Source organism: Phyllobates terribilis, unplaced genomic scaffold, assembly GCF_046119375.1.
Source record: "Phyllobates terribilis strain yellow unplaced genomic scaffold, ASM4611937v1 Scaffold_12__6_contigs__length_324123572, whole genome shotgun sequence".
NCBI classification, from domain to species: domain Eukaryota; kingdom Metazoa; phylum Chordata; class Amphibia; order Anura; family Dendrobatidae; genus Phyllobates; species Phyllobates terribilis.
Window position 1 is genome coordinate 300,863,025 of NW_027362772.1, and position 16,320 is coordinate 300,879,344.

A 16,320-nucleotide genomic window follows, 5' to 3' on the forward strand; every position below is an offset into this window, starting at 1 on the left:
GAAAGTTTCGGAATGAAAGTTTTCGGTCGCAGAAGACTAATAATGACCATTGACATGATGAACAGAACCAGACAGCAATTAGTCTCAACTTGCCAAATTAGGAAGGTATCTCATGTTTATGTCAGCTTTGGGTTCCGGGAGCACAACATTGTGTCTTAAGGCAACAACTCTGGGTTCAACACTTATTCCTAGATCAAGAAAAGGAATCATAATATCTGTGAATATTTATGGTGGAATGATAGTGGGGTCTGTGGAGCTTTCGGAATGAAAGATTGAATCTCTGAATTCTAAAACTGCTAATAAGACATGATCGATGGAACCAAGCAGTGATCTAAGGTCTAAGACCCACCAGAATTGGTGGGAGTCTGTGGCCAGACAACATGTGCGGAAACCATGACATGGGGTCTCAAAAACAAGAATGACACTCAGAATAATGACAAAGAGCAGCGGCCTCATATCGATCATTTTTATTAGTTCACATGGAAACAAAGATCTGGCCATGTGACACAGGAATAACATTTCTATCACATCTTCTAATTCTAGGCTTCGATCGTCACGCTGCTGTTGATCACCCGGACTCCATACCAGCCCTTCCAATAACGCGTATCTTTTCCACTGTGCGTGAACTTGATGAAACGCACTCCGGGGCCGTATTTCCAGAATGTATGACTGACCTGCAAAATAATCATCGGTCAGTGGCCACAGTGTTCATCAATGCGCCAGGGACAAAGAGCGCGAAGACCCTATAAATTAGAACCACCTCCTCCATCTCTCACAGCATTTCACAGACAGGGAGAGAACCTGCAGCTGCATCCCCCTCCTCTCCCCATTCACTTTAATTACTCTTTTACACTAGATTGATGTTTTGGTGACTCAGGAAGTTTCTAACCCTTCACAGTGATCCTAAAAGTAGAGAAACTGGCACTACAAAGTTAGGAATCCTCAATATGGTGCTGTGAAACGCTGCGGATTTTCCATGTGTATTTCTGTCCCATGTGAACCCATAACGATATGTCCACTTGGGTTGGACTTGCAGGACCAGCTATTGTAAGATTTGATCATATCTTGTGCACGCGCTACTGAATTTTTTTTACAAGATTGTACAGAAGCCAAGCTGCACATAGTACATGACATGTCCGCCTCTTCTGCACGGTGGGAGCTTCTCACCTGTCTCCAGGAGCCGTCCGTGCTCGGGATAGTTTTGTACTGGATGTTGAATTCACCGATGACCTCACGTTTATCGGACAACAGCTGCACGCTCAGATCATACGAGCATCCACATTCAGTGTGAGCTGCATACCTGCAACCAAAAGGAGTCTGAGATGACCACCATTACTGCCCAAAAGTTACCCAGCTTCCCCCAACTCCTGACAGGAGCATCTGCCTAGTAATACACCCCCAACAGCAGATACTATTCAATGTGGTGACAGCTGCTTGTAGGAGCTATAATGACCACCATACTGACCGTCACCCATGTTTCCAAGACACAAATCATCTCACCAGTCGCTGACCACAATGTGAGGTTGGGCGTCCAGAGCGTCCTTGGTATATCCTTCCTTAAGGAGATCGATCACTTGGGATTTACTGCACAACCTGAGAAAGGAAGATCATGTATGTGAAGGTTTTTGTGCACTTTGTTCAAAAAGATCGATCAAACAGCGCCACACCAGTCCTCAGGTTGTGTGTGGTAATGCATCTTTATGATCATACACTATAAAAGGGTTTTCCACTTCTATTCCTAGAATAAGACATCATTGTCAGATGGGTTGGTGTCGACACCCAGCTCCTCCATTGAAGCTCTGGCAGCCGCCTGCCTAGATCTGCAGGACCCGAGAGCGACCACTGACCAGGGCTGTGCTGTACTACTCCATTACACTGCTTACATACGGCAGATAACAGCTGATCTGTGGGGTGTCAGGGGTCGATCCCCACAAATCTGATACTGACTTATCCGGATGATAAGTCCTCAATATTGGGGTAATGAAAAAACCTTTAATGGGGCTGTGCTGAAAAAACACACAGAACCCATGGACAGTTGTGGTGCTGGAAGAAGGCAGCCATGTTATTTTATCCTGGACCACCTCTATAATGAAAGCCACCACTGCCACCTGCCATAATAACCATCATCTCGATCTCGTCTATTTCTATGTCAGTTACGTACCCAAATGATGTTGCAAAGTACTTCCCGTGAAATAGAAAGTTTTGCAAGTTGTCTCCTGGGAGATCCTCCACTTTCCACCCGTCTCCTCCATTCTGAACGTCTTCCCAATATTTTAGCCCTTCTGTACCAGAGAATACAAAATATACAGTACAATGATACAGGTGAATACAATGGTGGAGCCATCATCTCCCTGCTCCACCATTCAGCGTGTGCCCGTCCCTTGTCACTAGATCACGCCTGCTGTGCCGAGCCACACACAGCGCAGACCGGAGAAGACCTGCAAATCTGCTGCGCTCAGCATGGAAAGAGGCCGAGGGGACATCATAATGTGTGAGGGGAACTATGGAGGCATCATATGATGGTCTGGGCCATGTAGAAGCATTATATTGTTTTTTAGAGACATCATACTGTGTGGGGGCATCATACTGTATGTGGGGCACTTTGGGGGCATCATACTGTGTGGGGAGCACTGTGGAGGCATCATACTGTGCGAGGGCACTGTGAGGGCATCATACTGCATCGGGGGCACTCTGGGGACATCATGCTGTGTGGGGAGCACTGTAGAGGCATCATACTGCATTGCGGGGCACTCTGGGGGCATCATACTGTGTGGAGGCATCATACTGTGTGGGGGGCACTGTGGGGACAACATACTCTGTGTCGGATACTGTGGGGGCATCATACTGTGTGGGGGCACTGAGGGGGCATGATACTGTGTGTGGGGGCATCATACTGTGTGTCGGGTACTGTGGGGGGCATCTTTGAGACATCATATTGCGTGAAGGTCATGTGTGGGAACACTAAGGGGCTTCACCACGATCACTATTACTATGTGGCATAAAAATACACATCATCAACATTTCTTTTGTATTTACCGTCTCCGCAGGGGTTTTTGATGAGATTTTTTGGCATTTTCCACTATTCTTGAATTCAGCGTCCACCAATATTCTACACATTTTGGAATGAAAAAGGATTAACATTTTAAAGTCTTCTGTAGCCTAAATTTATTCATTGATAATACAATTTTCTTATAGATTGTGGGGCAAATTTATACACAACACACCAAGAATAAGGACGTTTAGTACGCCAGAAACGCGTAGGTTAAATAGTTTCATGCTAACTAGATTTTGGTGTACAGGGGCTGGACTGTGCACTGAGTTCTCCTCCCTGTCTGTGATTCCCCGAACCTTCTGCCTTCCTCTGGTCTTTGAATGACAGGTCACTCCTCAGATTTCAATCATTGGAGGCCGGTCATTCACAGATCAGAGTCCGGCGGATGGGCCGGGGAATAACAGGCCGGAGGCAGGCGGAGGGGCCAGAGAATAAGAGACCGGAAGCAGGCAGATGGGCCAGGGAATAACAGACCAGAAGCAGGTTGAGGGGCCAGGGTATAACAGACTGGAGGCAGGCATAGGGACCGGAGAATAACAGACCGTAGGTAGGCGGAGGGGCCGGAGAATGACAGACCTTAAGCAGGCGGAGGGGCCTGCGCATAGCAGACCGGAGGCAGGCGGAGGAGCCAGGGAATAACAGACCGGAGGCAGGCGGAGGGACTGGGGAATAACAGACCAGAGGCAGGCGCAAGTAATGGGGAATCACAGACCAGAAGCATGCGGAGGGGCTGGGGAATAACAGACCGGAGGCAGGTGGAGGTGCTGGGGAATAACAGACCGGAGGCAGGTGGAGGGACCAGAGAATAACAGACCGGAGGCAGGCGGAGGGGCTGGGGAATAACAGACCGGAGGCAAGTGGAGGGGTCGGGGAATAACAGACTAGAGGGAGGTGGAGGGGCTGGGGAATAACAGACAGGGAGGAGAAGACCAGTGCACAATCCGGCCCCGTGCACTCGAAATCTAATTAGCAGAAAACTTCAAACACTGATTAAAGAAGAACTACAAATCAGATTTCTTCTCCCAAGGTATCAATTTAATCAGTCTTACAGCGCCATTACAGCCATGTGTTTACTTTATATTATAAGATCACGCTGACAGGTTCTTTTTAAATGTAAAGTAAGAGTAAGATAGGGCTGACTTTATTTATGGTTCTGATCTGAGGGGTGAAGTAATTTTGGAGTTTGATGTCTTAATTTATTCTGGAGGCTTAAAAGTTGCAGAAATTACACCACAAATGGACACATTAGAATGGCAGCTTCTATTGTCTGGGACATACAAGATTGTTATTGACGCGCCCCCTGGGCCATATTCTTTAGGGGGAATATCCGGAGCCGGATCAGATGGGAGTTGTAGTCTTCCGAGTGGCTGTGACCCGGTCCGTGCCCAGGGTGTCAAACTCAGTTGTATGTGGCAGTCCTACAGATGTTATTAAGTTCTTTGTTGTCGACTACGCCACCCGTTGTATTGCGGTCACTATGGCCGCCGCTGCAGCAGGGTCCGCTGAGGCTGATGGTGTAGGTGCAGCTTTTGATGGTGTAACCCCCAACGGGTGGGGTATAGCCTCAGGGGGTCAGGTGCAGAGGATGGGGGTTGTGGTGGTGCAGCATAGATGTTAAAGGAAGACAGAGTCGGGTTGTGCAGTTTAGGGTATTTACTCACTGCTGATGTTCCGGTCTCTCCAGCTTCAAGTGACCACCCGAGCCGTGCTGCATCCACCAGGTCCTGGATCCAGCCAACCCCCAAGCGAGTCCGGAGCGTGACCCTGAGCTCTCCTTCTGTCCTTTCTCTGGCCGTCCCCACTAGTGATCCACCCAGGTCCAGCTCCCTCGGGCCTTCTGTTGGGTGACCCTTGGCCTTGGGTTCCCTGACCCTCCACGTGGTATGCCTTCGTGGTGGATGTGGTGGGTGGCCGTGGCAGACGCTGCCCACGGCCTCCGGTCTCTGGCTGGGGTGTGTTTTTGCCCCCACCAGCTTGGGTTCCGGTACCCTAATGCCGACTCTTCACCCGTAGCTTGAATTTGGGTTCTCAGAGTCCTCTCTTTGTCCCCTCTCTGGGTCTTTCCTTCTTTCTCCTCTCTCTCTCTCTCTAGGGCTGCTCTGCTCCTCTTCCTCTGGCTCCTCACAGACGGACTGACTGTGGCTGACTGACCCTGATCTCTGATGGTGCCCACCTTATATACACCCTCTATGTGTGAGCTCAGGTGACCAGCACCCAATGAGCTCCTATCTTTACCCAGGCTGCTCCCCCTATCTGCCCCTACACTACTTGGGATGTTCCACCCCCCTCCCACTCCAGCCAGGAACAGACTCGGTCGTACCTGCACATTTCTAAGTGGGAGTACCGTCGGTCTGCTCCTCGGAAATGGGATGTGTGTAGTGCATGCAGCCTACCGAGCTCAGATCCACACTCCATCCTTACCCGGGAGTGGAATATCACACCTCTGGGTTGAGGTGCAATACCCCTGTAGCAGCCGAATCCTCAGGGTGCTACATTATAATGGAGATATTTCCCTTATAATACTGCTATAATACGTCATGCAAAAGAAGCCTCAATTTTTCCTGCTAGATTTGTATAATATCCAACAAAAATAGCCTGTCCATTTGAGATCACGGTGGTCCAGAAGGTCACATGGATGCCATGTGACCCATTTTACTGCATCTTGACAGCCCACCCTCCGTAAATTCCCGGACCGCTCTTATGGGATGAGTCTGTGATATTTTTGAAGCTGGAGGATTTTGTTCAGAATTCTCATCATTTCGCCGCCGGTGACGAGTTCATATCTGTATTTCTCGGCTGTATATCACGGCTAATCATTATAACTAGTGATGAGCGAGTATGTTCTGTTCCGAGTATGCTTGGGCGAGTACCGAGTAGTTACAGCTGCTCGGTGATATGTGTGAATCACTCCATGTGCATGATTTGCGACCTTTTGACAGCTTTAATACTTGTGAGGAATGCGAAAGAAACAAGCATTCCTCACATGTATTAAAGCTGTAAAACAGTTGCAAGTGATTCACACATATCACCGAGTACGCTGAAGATACTTGGTACTCGCCCGAGCATACTTGCCGAAAGGGTTAACCAAACATACTCGCTCATCACTAATTCTAACTCATTGTGGTTTTATATTGCACCTATAAAAAGTGACGGCGCTCCAGGATAGTGTGAATAAAGTGTGCAGAAGATAAAGAAATAAATAGTTTGGCATGCATGGTGCGATTTTGGCTGTCTGTTCCCCCAGTTTATAGATCCTGCCTATGTTAAGTCCATAGACGACACCCCATGATTTTGAGAAGTGACAGACACCTCACCCTCGGATTTCGGCCGTGTACTTGACACTAACTGAGGCTAATTTGTGAGAATAATGGCAAGCTTATCATTTTTTTTCTGTGACACGGCCAAATATTAGCCTAGATTTTTTGCAAAGGATGTGACTGTAGCTATAGAGGAGGAAGTATATGGAGGACACGCTGAGCATCTGACATTTGTAAATCAGGGCGACCATCTAAAATTAAAAAAAAGAAAATACCTACAAGATCACTTCTGCTCCTCCATATCACTGCATGGTTCACACACATTGGTCATCGCTGTGCTCAGGGATTGGGTACAGGGTCATGCATTGCTCCAGGAAGATGAAAAACAGTGGGGGACCATGGCAGGAGGAAGAGGAGCAGCGGAAGATCATTAGGTGAGGATACAAGTGGGCATGGTTTGTTGCTTGACCAGAACCTGGACATACTTACGGATGCAACTTTTTAAAAAAGCAACAAATTTATTATTCTTTTCCAGGCAACTTTTCATAAATTTGTTGCAAATACCAGCATTATTACTTCCATCAAAATCAGTTACAAAATGTTGCACATGATTAACCTCCCTCCCTCTGCTCTTTTATCTATATATTAATACTTGCCTGCACCCTATAAGACGCCGCACTAGAGTATTACATGCAAATTTTAGAGTGGAAATGTTGTAGTATTACTGAAGGATAAATATGTAGCAAATCAGCATAAAAGCCAAACATGTAAAACATGGAATTTGCAGCACTTTTTGGCATACAATTGTGGCCAACCCATACAGTCAATTAGAAAAATACGATATAAGATCATATCGACCATCCAGTGGTCTTTTCTTACCCGACTGTGTTGTATCTTCTCTTGTTCTCCTTTCTTTTGAAGAACGGCTTCTCTTCTTTTTATTCTCAATTTTAGACATTGACTATAATGTGCCCCATCCTGATTGGTGGTTACATTGGATTGTGCAATTTCTGAAAAGTGTTTTCCATGGAAGTACATTATCACTTTCATTATGATATTAATTCAGAATACGTAGAAATAAAAGAAATGAGAATTGTTTCTTAGAAACTTCCTTTTTTTTTTGAAAGGGTAAGAGTTCATAAGATGGAAGCCACAGGCTATATGCATAACATCGGATTATAAAGATTACAATCTCAGATACATATAGTTTGTGTAGACACATGAAAGAAAAAGAAAAATAATTGTCAAATTGATATGAATTGGATCACTTTATATACAGCTGCCGTTTATACAAGTGTTGCCCTTGAACCAGTGTAACAAGTGATGGCAGAATGGCTTAAAACAGATTAATTAATGGAAATGACTCAACAACAATTTATGGTAATCAAAGAGAAAGAAGAACGTATAACGAACAATATCTGATAATATCATACATTTTATTAATGTAAATTAATTAAAAACATACAAAATTCCAATGGCAGCAAATATATTAGTAGTAAGCCAAAAAAGGCACCACAGATAGACAACCGCATGAGGAGGAAGCTTATAAAAAATGGTACAGACAATCAAGAGGGGTATAACCAAAATGCCCTCTCAAAAAGTTAGAAACACTTCTTATGTCTGAGCCACAAATAGGTGTTAAAGTGCACAGTGCATTATATGATTTCAAAAGACTGCTGGCATTGGGCGGAGGAGAGTCCTTCAAAGAGAAATCCGTGCCTTAATTCACAAGCAACAGGTAAATCTGTCTGGGGGGTAGATTGGCAGAGCGCCGGTAACGGACCCATTTCCCATTGTATTACCACCAAACAGTGAAATGATGATATGGTGTCGAGCAGCTATGGGTATCAGAAGAAAGGAATACAAAGCAATTGTAGAACCGGTATATTCAGAGCATAGACCTACACTGCTGACAGCTAGAGGGGTGGTGGATGTACGCAGGGGAAGAGTACCAATCCGTGTGTTGAATTGTGGTGAGGAAGAAGTGAAACTACCCCGGTATGCTACTGTAGCAAAGCTGTACACTGTCAGTAATAACAATATACAGACACTAGAGCCCTTGCCCACGTCAAGTCAGGCGGAGGACAACAACCCCAAGGGACAGCTGGAGGAGTGGTGTCAGCAGTTGCACATAGGGACTGATGCAACTCCCGACCACCAGAAGCACGGAGTTTACCAGGTAGTACAAGAGTTTAGCCAAATATTCAGTAAGCATCCATTAGATTTTGGGAGGATAAAAGGGGTACGCCATCACATACCCACAGGACATCATCCCCCGATTAAAGTGAGACATAGACCTATCCCACCAAACCACTACCAGTGTGCTAAAGAGATGCTGCAGGACATGAAGGAGGCCGGGGTTATAAGAGATAGCTGTAGTCCCTTGGCGGCCCCCTTAGTCTTAGTCAGAAAAAAAGATGGCACTATGAGGATGTGTGTGGATTACAGGGAGGTCAATAAGATCACTCACAAAGATGCTTACCCGTTACCCCGGGTAGAGGAGTCTTTTGCTGCATTAAAGACTGCTAAGTATTTCTCCACATTAGATCTCACTAGTGGGTATTGGCAGGTCTCCGTTGCAGAAGAAGACAGGGAGAAAACAGCATTCACAACACCAATGGGCCTATGCGAATTCAATAGCATGCCATTTGGGTTATGCAATGCACCGGGGACGTTTCAGAGACTCATGGAGTGCTGCCTGGGACACCGGAATTTTGAGACGGTACTTTTATACCTGGATGACGTCATAGTGTATTCCAAATCCTATGAAGAACATCTGGAACACCTGGTGGAGGTATTTTCAGCTCTAACAAAGTATGGAATGAAGCTCAAACCATCTAAATGTTACCTGCTGAAGCCAAAAGTCCAATACCTAGGGCATGTGGTCAGCACGGATGGCGTAGCACCAGATCCGGAAAAAGTGACAGCGATCCAGGACTGGCAGAGGCCGACCACCGTCAGAGAGGTACGTCAGTTCTTAGGTTTCGTTGGGTATTACAGAAGATTTATTAAGGGCTACACGAAGATGGCAGCGCCCCTACAAGATCTTCTAGTAGGCCAAGCTAAGAAGAGAAGATCTGCAGAACCGCCGTTGGAATGGGGAAAGAAACAAGAAGACTCCTTCCAACAAATGAAACAGGCCCTGACCGGTGAGGAAATCTCGGCGTACCCAGATTATAACCTACCATTTGTCCTCTACACGGATGCAAGTAATTTAAGCCTGGGAGCAGTACTGTCCCAAATACAAGAAGGCAAGGAAAGAGTAATTGCCTATGCCAGTAGAAGACTTCGACCTACCGAGAGGAACCCGGAAAATTACAGTTCCTTTAAGTTGGAGTTCCTGGCCTTGGTCTGGGCAGTCATGGAGAGGTTCAAGCATTACTTAGCAGCTTCAAAATATACCATCTTTACGGACAATAATCCGCTAACACATTTGGATACTGCAAAGCTTGGTGCATTGGAACAGCGCTGGATGGCCCGACTATCGAACTACGACTTTACCGTCAAGTACCGAACAGGCCGTGGAAATGCAAATGCTGATGCCCTCTCCAGAAACCCTCAAGTACATTTGCAAGGGCTTGAAGAAGAAACAGATGACTTGGAGGAAATAGAACTTCCAGCTTTCCATAAAAGTAGACAATGGAAAATGACAGAAACCCATATCTACCAGAACCGTCAGGATGTTGCACTAAACCCGCTGCCTCATTATGGATGGAAAGAAACCCAAGACAGCGATCCGGCAGTGAGCCTAGTGAAGAGGCTGGTAACCCAACCGGATTCCAAAATTGAGAAGAATGCTCCCCCAGAGGCCCAATACCTGTGGAAAGAAAGAAGCAGGTTATTTATCTATAAAAACCAATTGTGCAGACGATATATCAATCCAAGGACACATGAAATGGTATGGCAAGTTGTGGTTCCAAAGAGAGACGTCCAAATGGTATTGGAAGCGTACCATAATGGAGCAGGACACTTTGGATGGAGAAAACTGGAAATACTGTTACGTGAGAGGTTTTATTGGATTGGCATGAGGTCTTCCATAGAAAAATGGTGTAAAAATTGTGGCCCATGCTCATTAAGAAGAGGAGATCGTAACAACCAGAAAGCACCACTCCAGCCTATCATAACCAAACAGCCCTTGGAACTAGTAGCCTTGGATCATGTCAAACTCACACCCAGTAGATCAGGCTATACTTATGCTCTTACCATGGTGGACCACTATTCCAGATTCCTAGTGGTAGCTCCTGTGAAGGATTTGACAGCTCAGACAGTAGCAAGAACCTTTCAAGCTTATTTCTGCAGGCCACATGGATATCCAGAACAGGTATTGACAGATCAGGGTCCTGCGTTTGAAGCGGAAATATTTCAAGAGTTCTGTAGCTTGTATGGATGCAAGAAAATTCGTACCACGCCTTACCATCCCCAAACTAACGGAATGTTGCGAAAAAATGAATCACGTGGTAATAGAATTGCTGAAGACTCTACCCTTGGAAGACAGAAACAGATGGCCAGAGAAATTACCAGATCTTATTGACATCTATAACAACATCCCAGTAAGCTCAACTAATTGTACCCCAGCATACTTGATGAGAGCGAGACCAGGAAAATTGGCAGTGGACTTTGAAATGGGCATTGTAGTTCCTGAGGAAGACCCCTCAAGTGCAGATTGGGATACTAGAAGAACAGAACAATACAAGAAAATACAAGAGTGTGTTGAGAAAAGTCTAGCAAAATCCAGAGAAAGACAAGAAACCAATTTCAATAAAAATGCACAAGGAATGCCGTTAACCCCCGGAGAATTGGTTTTGAAAAGGAAAAAGAGACTTCATAAGCTAGATAATCAATGGGAAGAAGAACCATACGACTAGCCCAGGGGATGGGGATGACTCGGTTACCCGGGCATTTAGCCTTAAGGAGGTCGCGGTGGTCGGCTCCCAGGCCCGTACTCTGGGGTCTCTCTTTAAAAAGGCGTTGATAGATGTTAAGTTTTATTAAAAAGTTAGTGACGCCACCTATGGTTTCTGATGATATTCACCAGCGCTGCGCAGACCACTGAGGCCAGTGATAAGGCAGCTAGATGGTATGGCTCCCCACAGGTGGAGCTGGGCCTCAGGGCAGTATAAGAACGGGGATGCAGGACAAGGAGACTCAGCCGAGTCGGAACAAGAACAGGGACGGACACAAAAGTCACTTCAGTACCTTTTACTGATGGAAATTCAGGCACTCCCTGGAGCACTGTAGGGTGAAGGGTGTATGTCCGGATCCTCCCCAATGAGCAGGTTTTGGGCCTCCTGGTTCTTGCTGCTGCGTAATAAGTTTCTGACCTGCCTGGAGCTAGGCCTAACTTTGTCTCTGTCCTGCGCTGGCTGACCTTGTGGTAGGGCCTTCTCTTGGAGTGCACGCTCCCGACCTACGGGGCCTATGTGTCTCCTGGCTCTGGTACGTATCAGCACTTTTAGCGATCCTGGGACCTGTAGTTCTCCAGGGATTCCGGTTTATCTTACTGGGTCATGGAGATCCCGGTAAGCTTCGGACCCGGTGTCCGGTAACTGCTTCTTCTTCGGGGTGAGCTAATTAAGCTCCTCTGCCCCCTTATGAACTAACTCTCTACTCTTTCGCCTTCGGCCTACTCGGACCCTCAATAGGCTACTCACACTAACGGCAGCGTGCCGCTCTTCACCGATCTTATGGCGCCGGCACACCTAAAGCTCACCTCACTGAGCTACACCGAGTCTTGATCTGGAAGCCCCACTGCAGGATAGGAATTGCAGGAGCTGGAACAGACTTTTGTCCTCTGAGGTAACTCTTCTCAGACTGCACTGGACTCACTGCTAAACCAGACTGAACTCTGACTCCAACTGACTAACTGCTGCCTGGCTCCACCTTCCCTTTTATATCTCCCTAACGGGCTCCCTCTGATGGTCTGAGGAGGAAGGTGGAGATGTGTGAATGGTTATGGGGGCCTCTTGTGGAGGGATTCATCAATACACCCTTCTAGGATCTGTGATACCAAGCACAGCTGGGCATCACATTCCCCCTTAGTTAAGCTCAGCACTCCCGGGCTGAAGTACATTTTATAAAAACACAGTAACAATAGGAACATAAGCAATATTAGAACAATCTTGCCTTTATGGGAGGCACGAATCTTAAACGTTTCATAACAAAACAATTACAGAGTGTCCTCAGAATCCAAGTCTCTGGTGGTGAGGTTCCCAGAAAGGATGTCCATCTCACAAGGTAGAGTACTTTGTTGGTTTTGAGGGACCTGTCCTAAACCCTCTACGTAGGCTGGGGTGGCTGCAGGGCATGAAGATCCCTAATTGGACCTCCAAGAGAGCCACTCCAGACAGGTTTTCCTTCTGAAGTCACCTAAAAAGCCACTCCAGGGAGCGCAATTATATACAAAGCAGTTTTTGGGCTGCACACAGTCCTCAGCCACGCAGTCCTTTGATAAATAAAGAAGTAAATAGGCAAAGTGTCCATATCACTTAAACTGTTCAAAAATAAGCAACTCAAAATAATGTACATATGCATGGAAAATACACAATTATGCAGTACATTACAATTTAACATACAATACCCCAGGGGTAACTATCTACACTTTCAGCAATTTTGATCATCTACTGTGTGTGCCTAGCAGGAGGTTTACCTCTTGTGCTGCGTACCGATCTGCGTAGTGCTGTGGTTGGTGGAGTGTCAGTATCTGTATCCTCAGTTACTCTATCAGTTCTACGTGTAACCATGTTGTAAAACTGCCTTAACCTCTCTCTTGGACTGGCAAGTCTACCATTGGCTGGGCCCTCTTGCTCTGCTCCTGCCGGGGATCCTTCATCCGGGGACTCTTCTTGAGCTGGCTCTTCTGCAGCACTTACAGGTTCAACTTGCTGTGGAGGGTTTTTTGGCTGTGCATAGAATTGGAGTACTGGAATGATTACTGCACCTCCTATTTGAGGCCAATCAGCTGGGAAGTCTCCAAGGTCAGTGTGTATCACTGCTTCTTTAGGTTCTTCCTGGATTGTGAGAGGCACTTTTTCTTGGGGTTTCAGTAATTCTGGACACAACTTTAAGTGGTCCCTGGACACTGTAGCAGATGTTTTTCCTCCATCACGACTGATTATGCATGTCTTTTTGTTGTCAAATCTTGACGGTAACACAGTGTAGGGTTCTTTTTCCCACTGGTCATCAAGTTTGTGGTTACGTCTTTTCCTTTTTAGTACTGTTTCACCTGGTGTGAAAGGTTCTGCTGGTGCGTTTTTGTTGTAATGCATTTCCTGCTTTTCTCTCACCCGAGTAAGACTGTCCTTGACACAAGCTTGTACCCTCCTGTACTGCTCTTGTCTGGTCTTGTCCCAGTCTTCAGTGGTCATATCAGTTTCAGGTTCAACAACACCAAGCTCCAAATCCATGGGCAGCTTTCCTGGCCTTGCCCGCATGAGATATGCCGGAGTGCAATTGGTATAACTAGCTAGTATATGTTTGTACAGATCCACTAGGTCTGGTAGTAGGTCTGGCCACTGGTTTCTCTCCTCAAGTGGTATGGTCTTTAGCAGGTCGATGATGATGATGTTGTTCATCTTTTCGCAGAGACCGTTTGTTTGTGGGTGGTAAGGTGTAGTTCTTATCTTTTTACACCCGTAGAGATGGCAGAACTCCTTGAACAACTCAGCCTCAAAGGCCGGGCCTTGGTCCGTCAGCACCTGCTCAGGGTCACCATGGGGGTCTGCAGAAATACGCTTAGAACGTTTTTGCTGCTGTCTCTGCCGTCAGGTCTTTGACGGGGGCGACCACCAAAAAACGTGAGTAGTGATCCACCATGGTCAGAGCATAGGAGTACCCTGACCTGCTGGGGGAGAGCTTGACATGGTCCAGGGCCACGATCTCCAGGGGTCGAGTCGTCTTGATGGGTTGCAGGGGTGCCTTCTGGCTGCTGAAGTCTTTCCATCTTAGTCCGCCGGGTCCACAGTCCCGGCACCACCTTTCAATGGAGCTGCGCATTCCTACCCAGTAGAATCGACATTTCAGCAGGGTCTCTAGCTTTTTCCAACCAAAGTGTCCCGCCTGATCGTGGTAAGCTTCCAATACCATCTGGATGTCTGTCTTAGGGACTACTATCTGCCATACCATCTCATGGGTTCTTGGATTAACGTACCTCCGGCACAGCTTCTCACGGTAGATAAACAGCCGGCTTCTCTCGTTCCACAGCTGCTTTGCTTGCAGAGACGCATCTTTCTCTAGGGAGGCACCTTCTTGGGTTATCAGCTGTTTGATGCGGCTGACAACCGGGTCGCTTTCCAGGGTCTCTTTCCAGCTGTGGTGAGGAAGGGGGTTTAACGTCTTTTCACGCGGCTTCCTGGAGGCTCGTTGCTCATGGATCATCCCACTCCGGTGAAAGGCAGGTAGCTCTATCTCTTCAAGGTCATCCACTTCTTCTTCTGTGTCTGACTGGTGAGGCATCCTAGACAGGGCATCGGCGTTGGCGTTCTTGCGGCCCGTCCGGTATTTAATTGTAAATTGGTAGTTTGACAGCCGAGCCATCCATCGTTGTTCCAGAGCCCCCAACTTAGCTGTTTCAAGATGGGTCAAGGGGTTGTTATCAGTAAAGGCAGTGAACTTTCTGGAAGCCAGATAGTGCTTGAATCTTTCAGTGATGGCCCAGACCAAGGCCAGGAACTCCAACTTGAAACTGCTATAGTTCTCTGGGTTCCTCTCAGTCGGACGGAGCTTCTTGCTTGCGTATGCGATGACTTTCTCTTGCCCATTCTGCTTCTGACTTAAGACAGCGCCCAGGCCTTTGTTGCTGGCATCCTTATACAGCAGGAACGGTTGGCTGTAGTCAGGGTAGGCTAGGATCTCATCACCTGTCAGGATCTCCTTCATCTCCTGAAATGACTCTGCTTGCTCCTTACCCCAGTGGAATGGAGGGTTTTTGCCTTTGGGGGACTGCCCTACCAGGAGGTCTTGCAGGGGAGCTGCTTTCTTTGTGTAGTCCTTTACGAACCACCAATAGTATCCTACTAGTCCCAAGAACTGACGCACCTCCTTGAGGTTTTTCGGCTCCGGCCACTTCTGGATGGCTGTGACTTTCTCCGGGTCTGGTGCTACGCCTTCCTGATTGACAATGTGTCCCAGGTACTGTACCTTCTTCTTGAGCAGGTGGCACTTTGAGGGCTTCAACTTCATCCCGTACCGGGACAGTGACTCAAATACCTCTGCCAGGTGTTTCAAGTGGTCCTCGTACATTCTGGAGTACACAATTACGTCATCAAGGTAAAATAACACAGTCTCGAAGTTTCAGTGTCCCAGGCAGCACTCCATCAATCTTTGGAACGTTCCTGGGGCATTGCAGAGTCCAAACGGCATACTGTTGAACTCGCAGAGTCCCATCGGGGTGGTGAAGGCTGTCTTCTCCCGATCTTCCTCAGCCACAGCTACTTGCCAGTACCCACTAGTGAGGTCAAGGGTAGAAAAGTAATTTGCAGACTTTAAGGCAGCTAGGGACTCCTCTATGCGTGGTCAAGGGTATGCATCTTTATGTGTAATGCAATTTACTTGACGGTAATCTACACACATTCTCATGCTCCCGTCCTTTTTCCTAACCAGCACTAGGGGAGCCGCCCAGGGACTACAACTATCCCTAATTACTCCCGCCTTCCTCATGTTATGCCGCATTTCTTTTGCCTTCTGGTAGTGAGCTGGGGGTATAGGCCTATAACGTTCCTTAATTAGAGAATGGCTGCCTGTGGGGATATGATGTTGAACCCCCTTAATCCTCCCGAAGTCTAGTGGATGTTTACTGAACACCTGCGAGTACTCTTGAACCACCCGGTGTACACCCTGTTTTTGATGGGCAGGAGTGGTGTCTGTCCCAACATGGAGCTGTTGACACCAATCCTCCACCTGGGTTGCAGGGTCATTATCCTCTACTTCGTCTGGTGAGGTTAAGGACTCCGCCTCATGGATGCAGTTATTATTGACAGCATGTAATTTGGCAACAGTGGTATAACGTGGCAGTTT

At 47.1% G+C, this 16,320-nt stretch overlaps 1 protein-coding gene across 2 annotated transcripts; it reads right to left on the minus strand.

The window, feature by feature from the left end:
- Positions 1–452: 452 nt before the first annotated feature.
- Positions 453–7,319, minus strand: LOC141171758 (F-box only protein 2-like). 2 transcript variants are annotated; one of them, XM_073655397.1, is made up of 6 exons: positions 7,189–7,319; positions 3,037–3,109; positions 2,162–2,282; positions 1,501–1,593; positions 1,168–1,300; positions 453–674 (listed from the first exon to the last, which is right to left on the minus strand). In XM_073655397.1, the coding sequence occupies exons 2-6, from the start codon at positions 3,071–3,073 to the stop codon at positions 540–542; spliced, it is 519 nt and encodes a 172-aa protein (XP_073511498.1). In that variant the 5' UTR covers positions 3,074–3,109; positions 7,189–7,319; the 3' UTR covers positions 453–539. The 2 variants fall into 2 exon arrangements, with proteins under 2 accessions (XP_073511498.1, XP_073511499.1); XM_073655398.1 differs by lacking the exon at positions 7,189–7,319 and adding an exon at positions 4,714–4,866.
- Between the last annotated feature and the right edge of the window lie 9,001 nt (positions 7,320–16,320).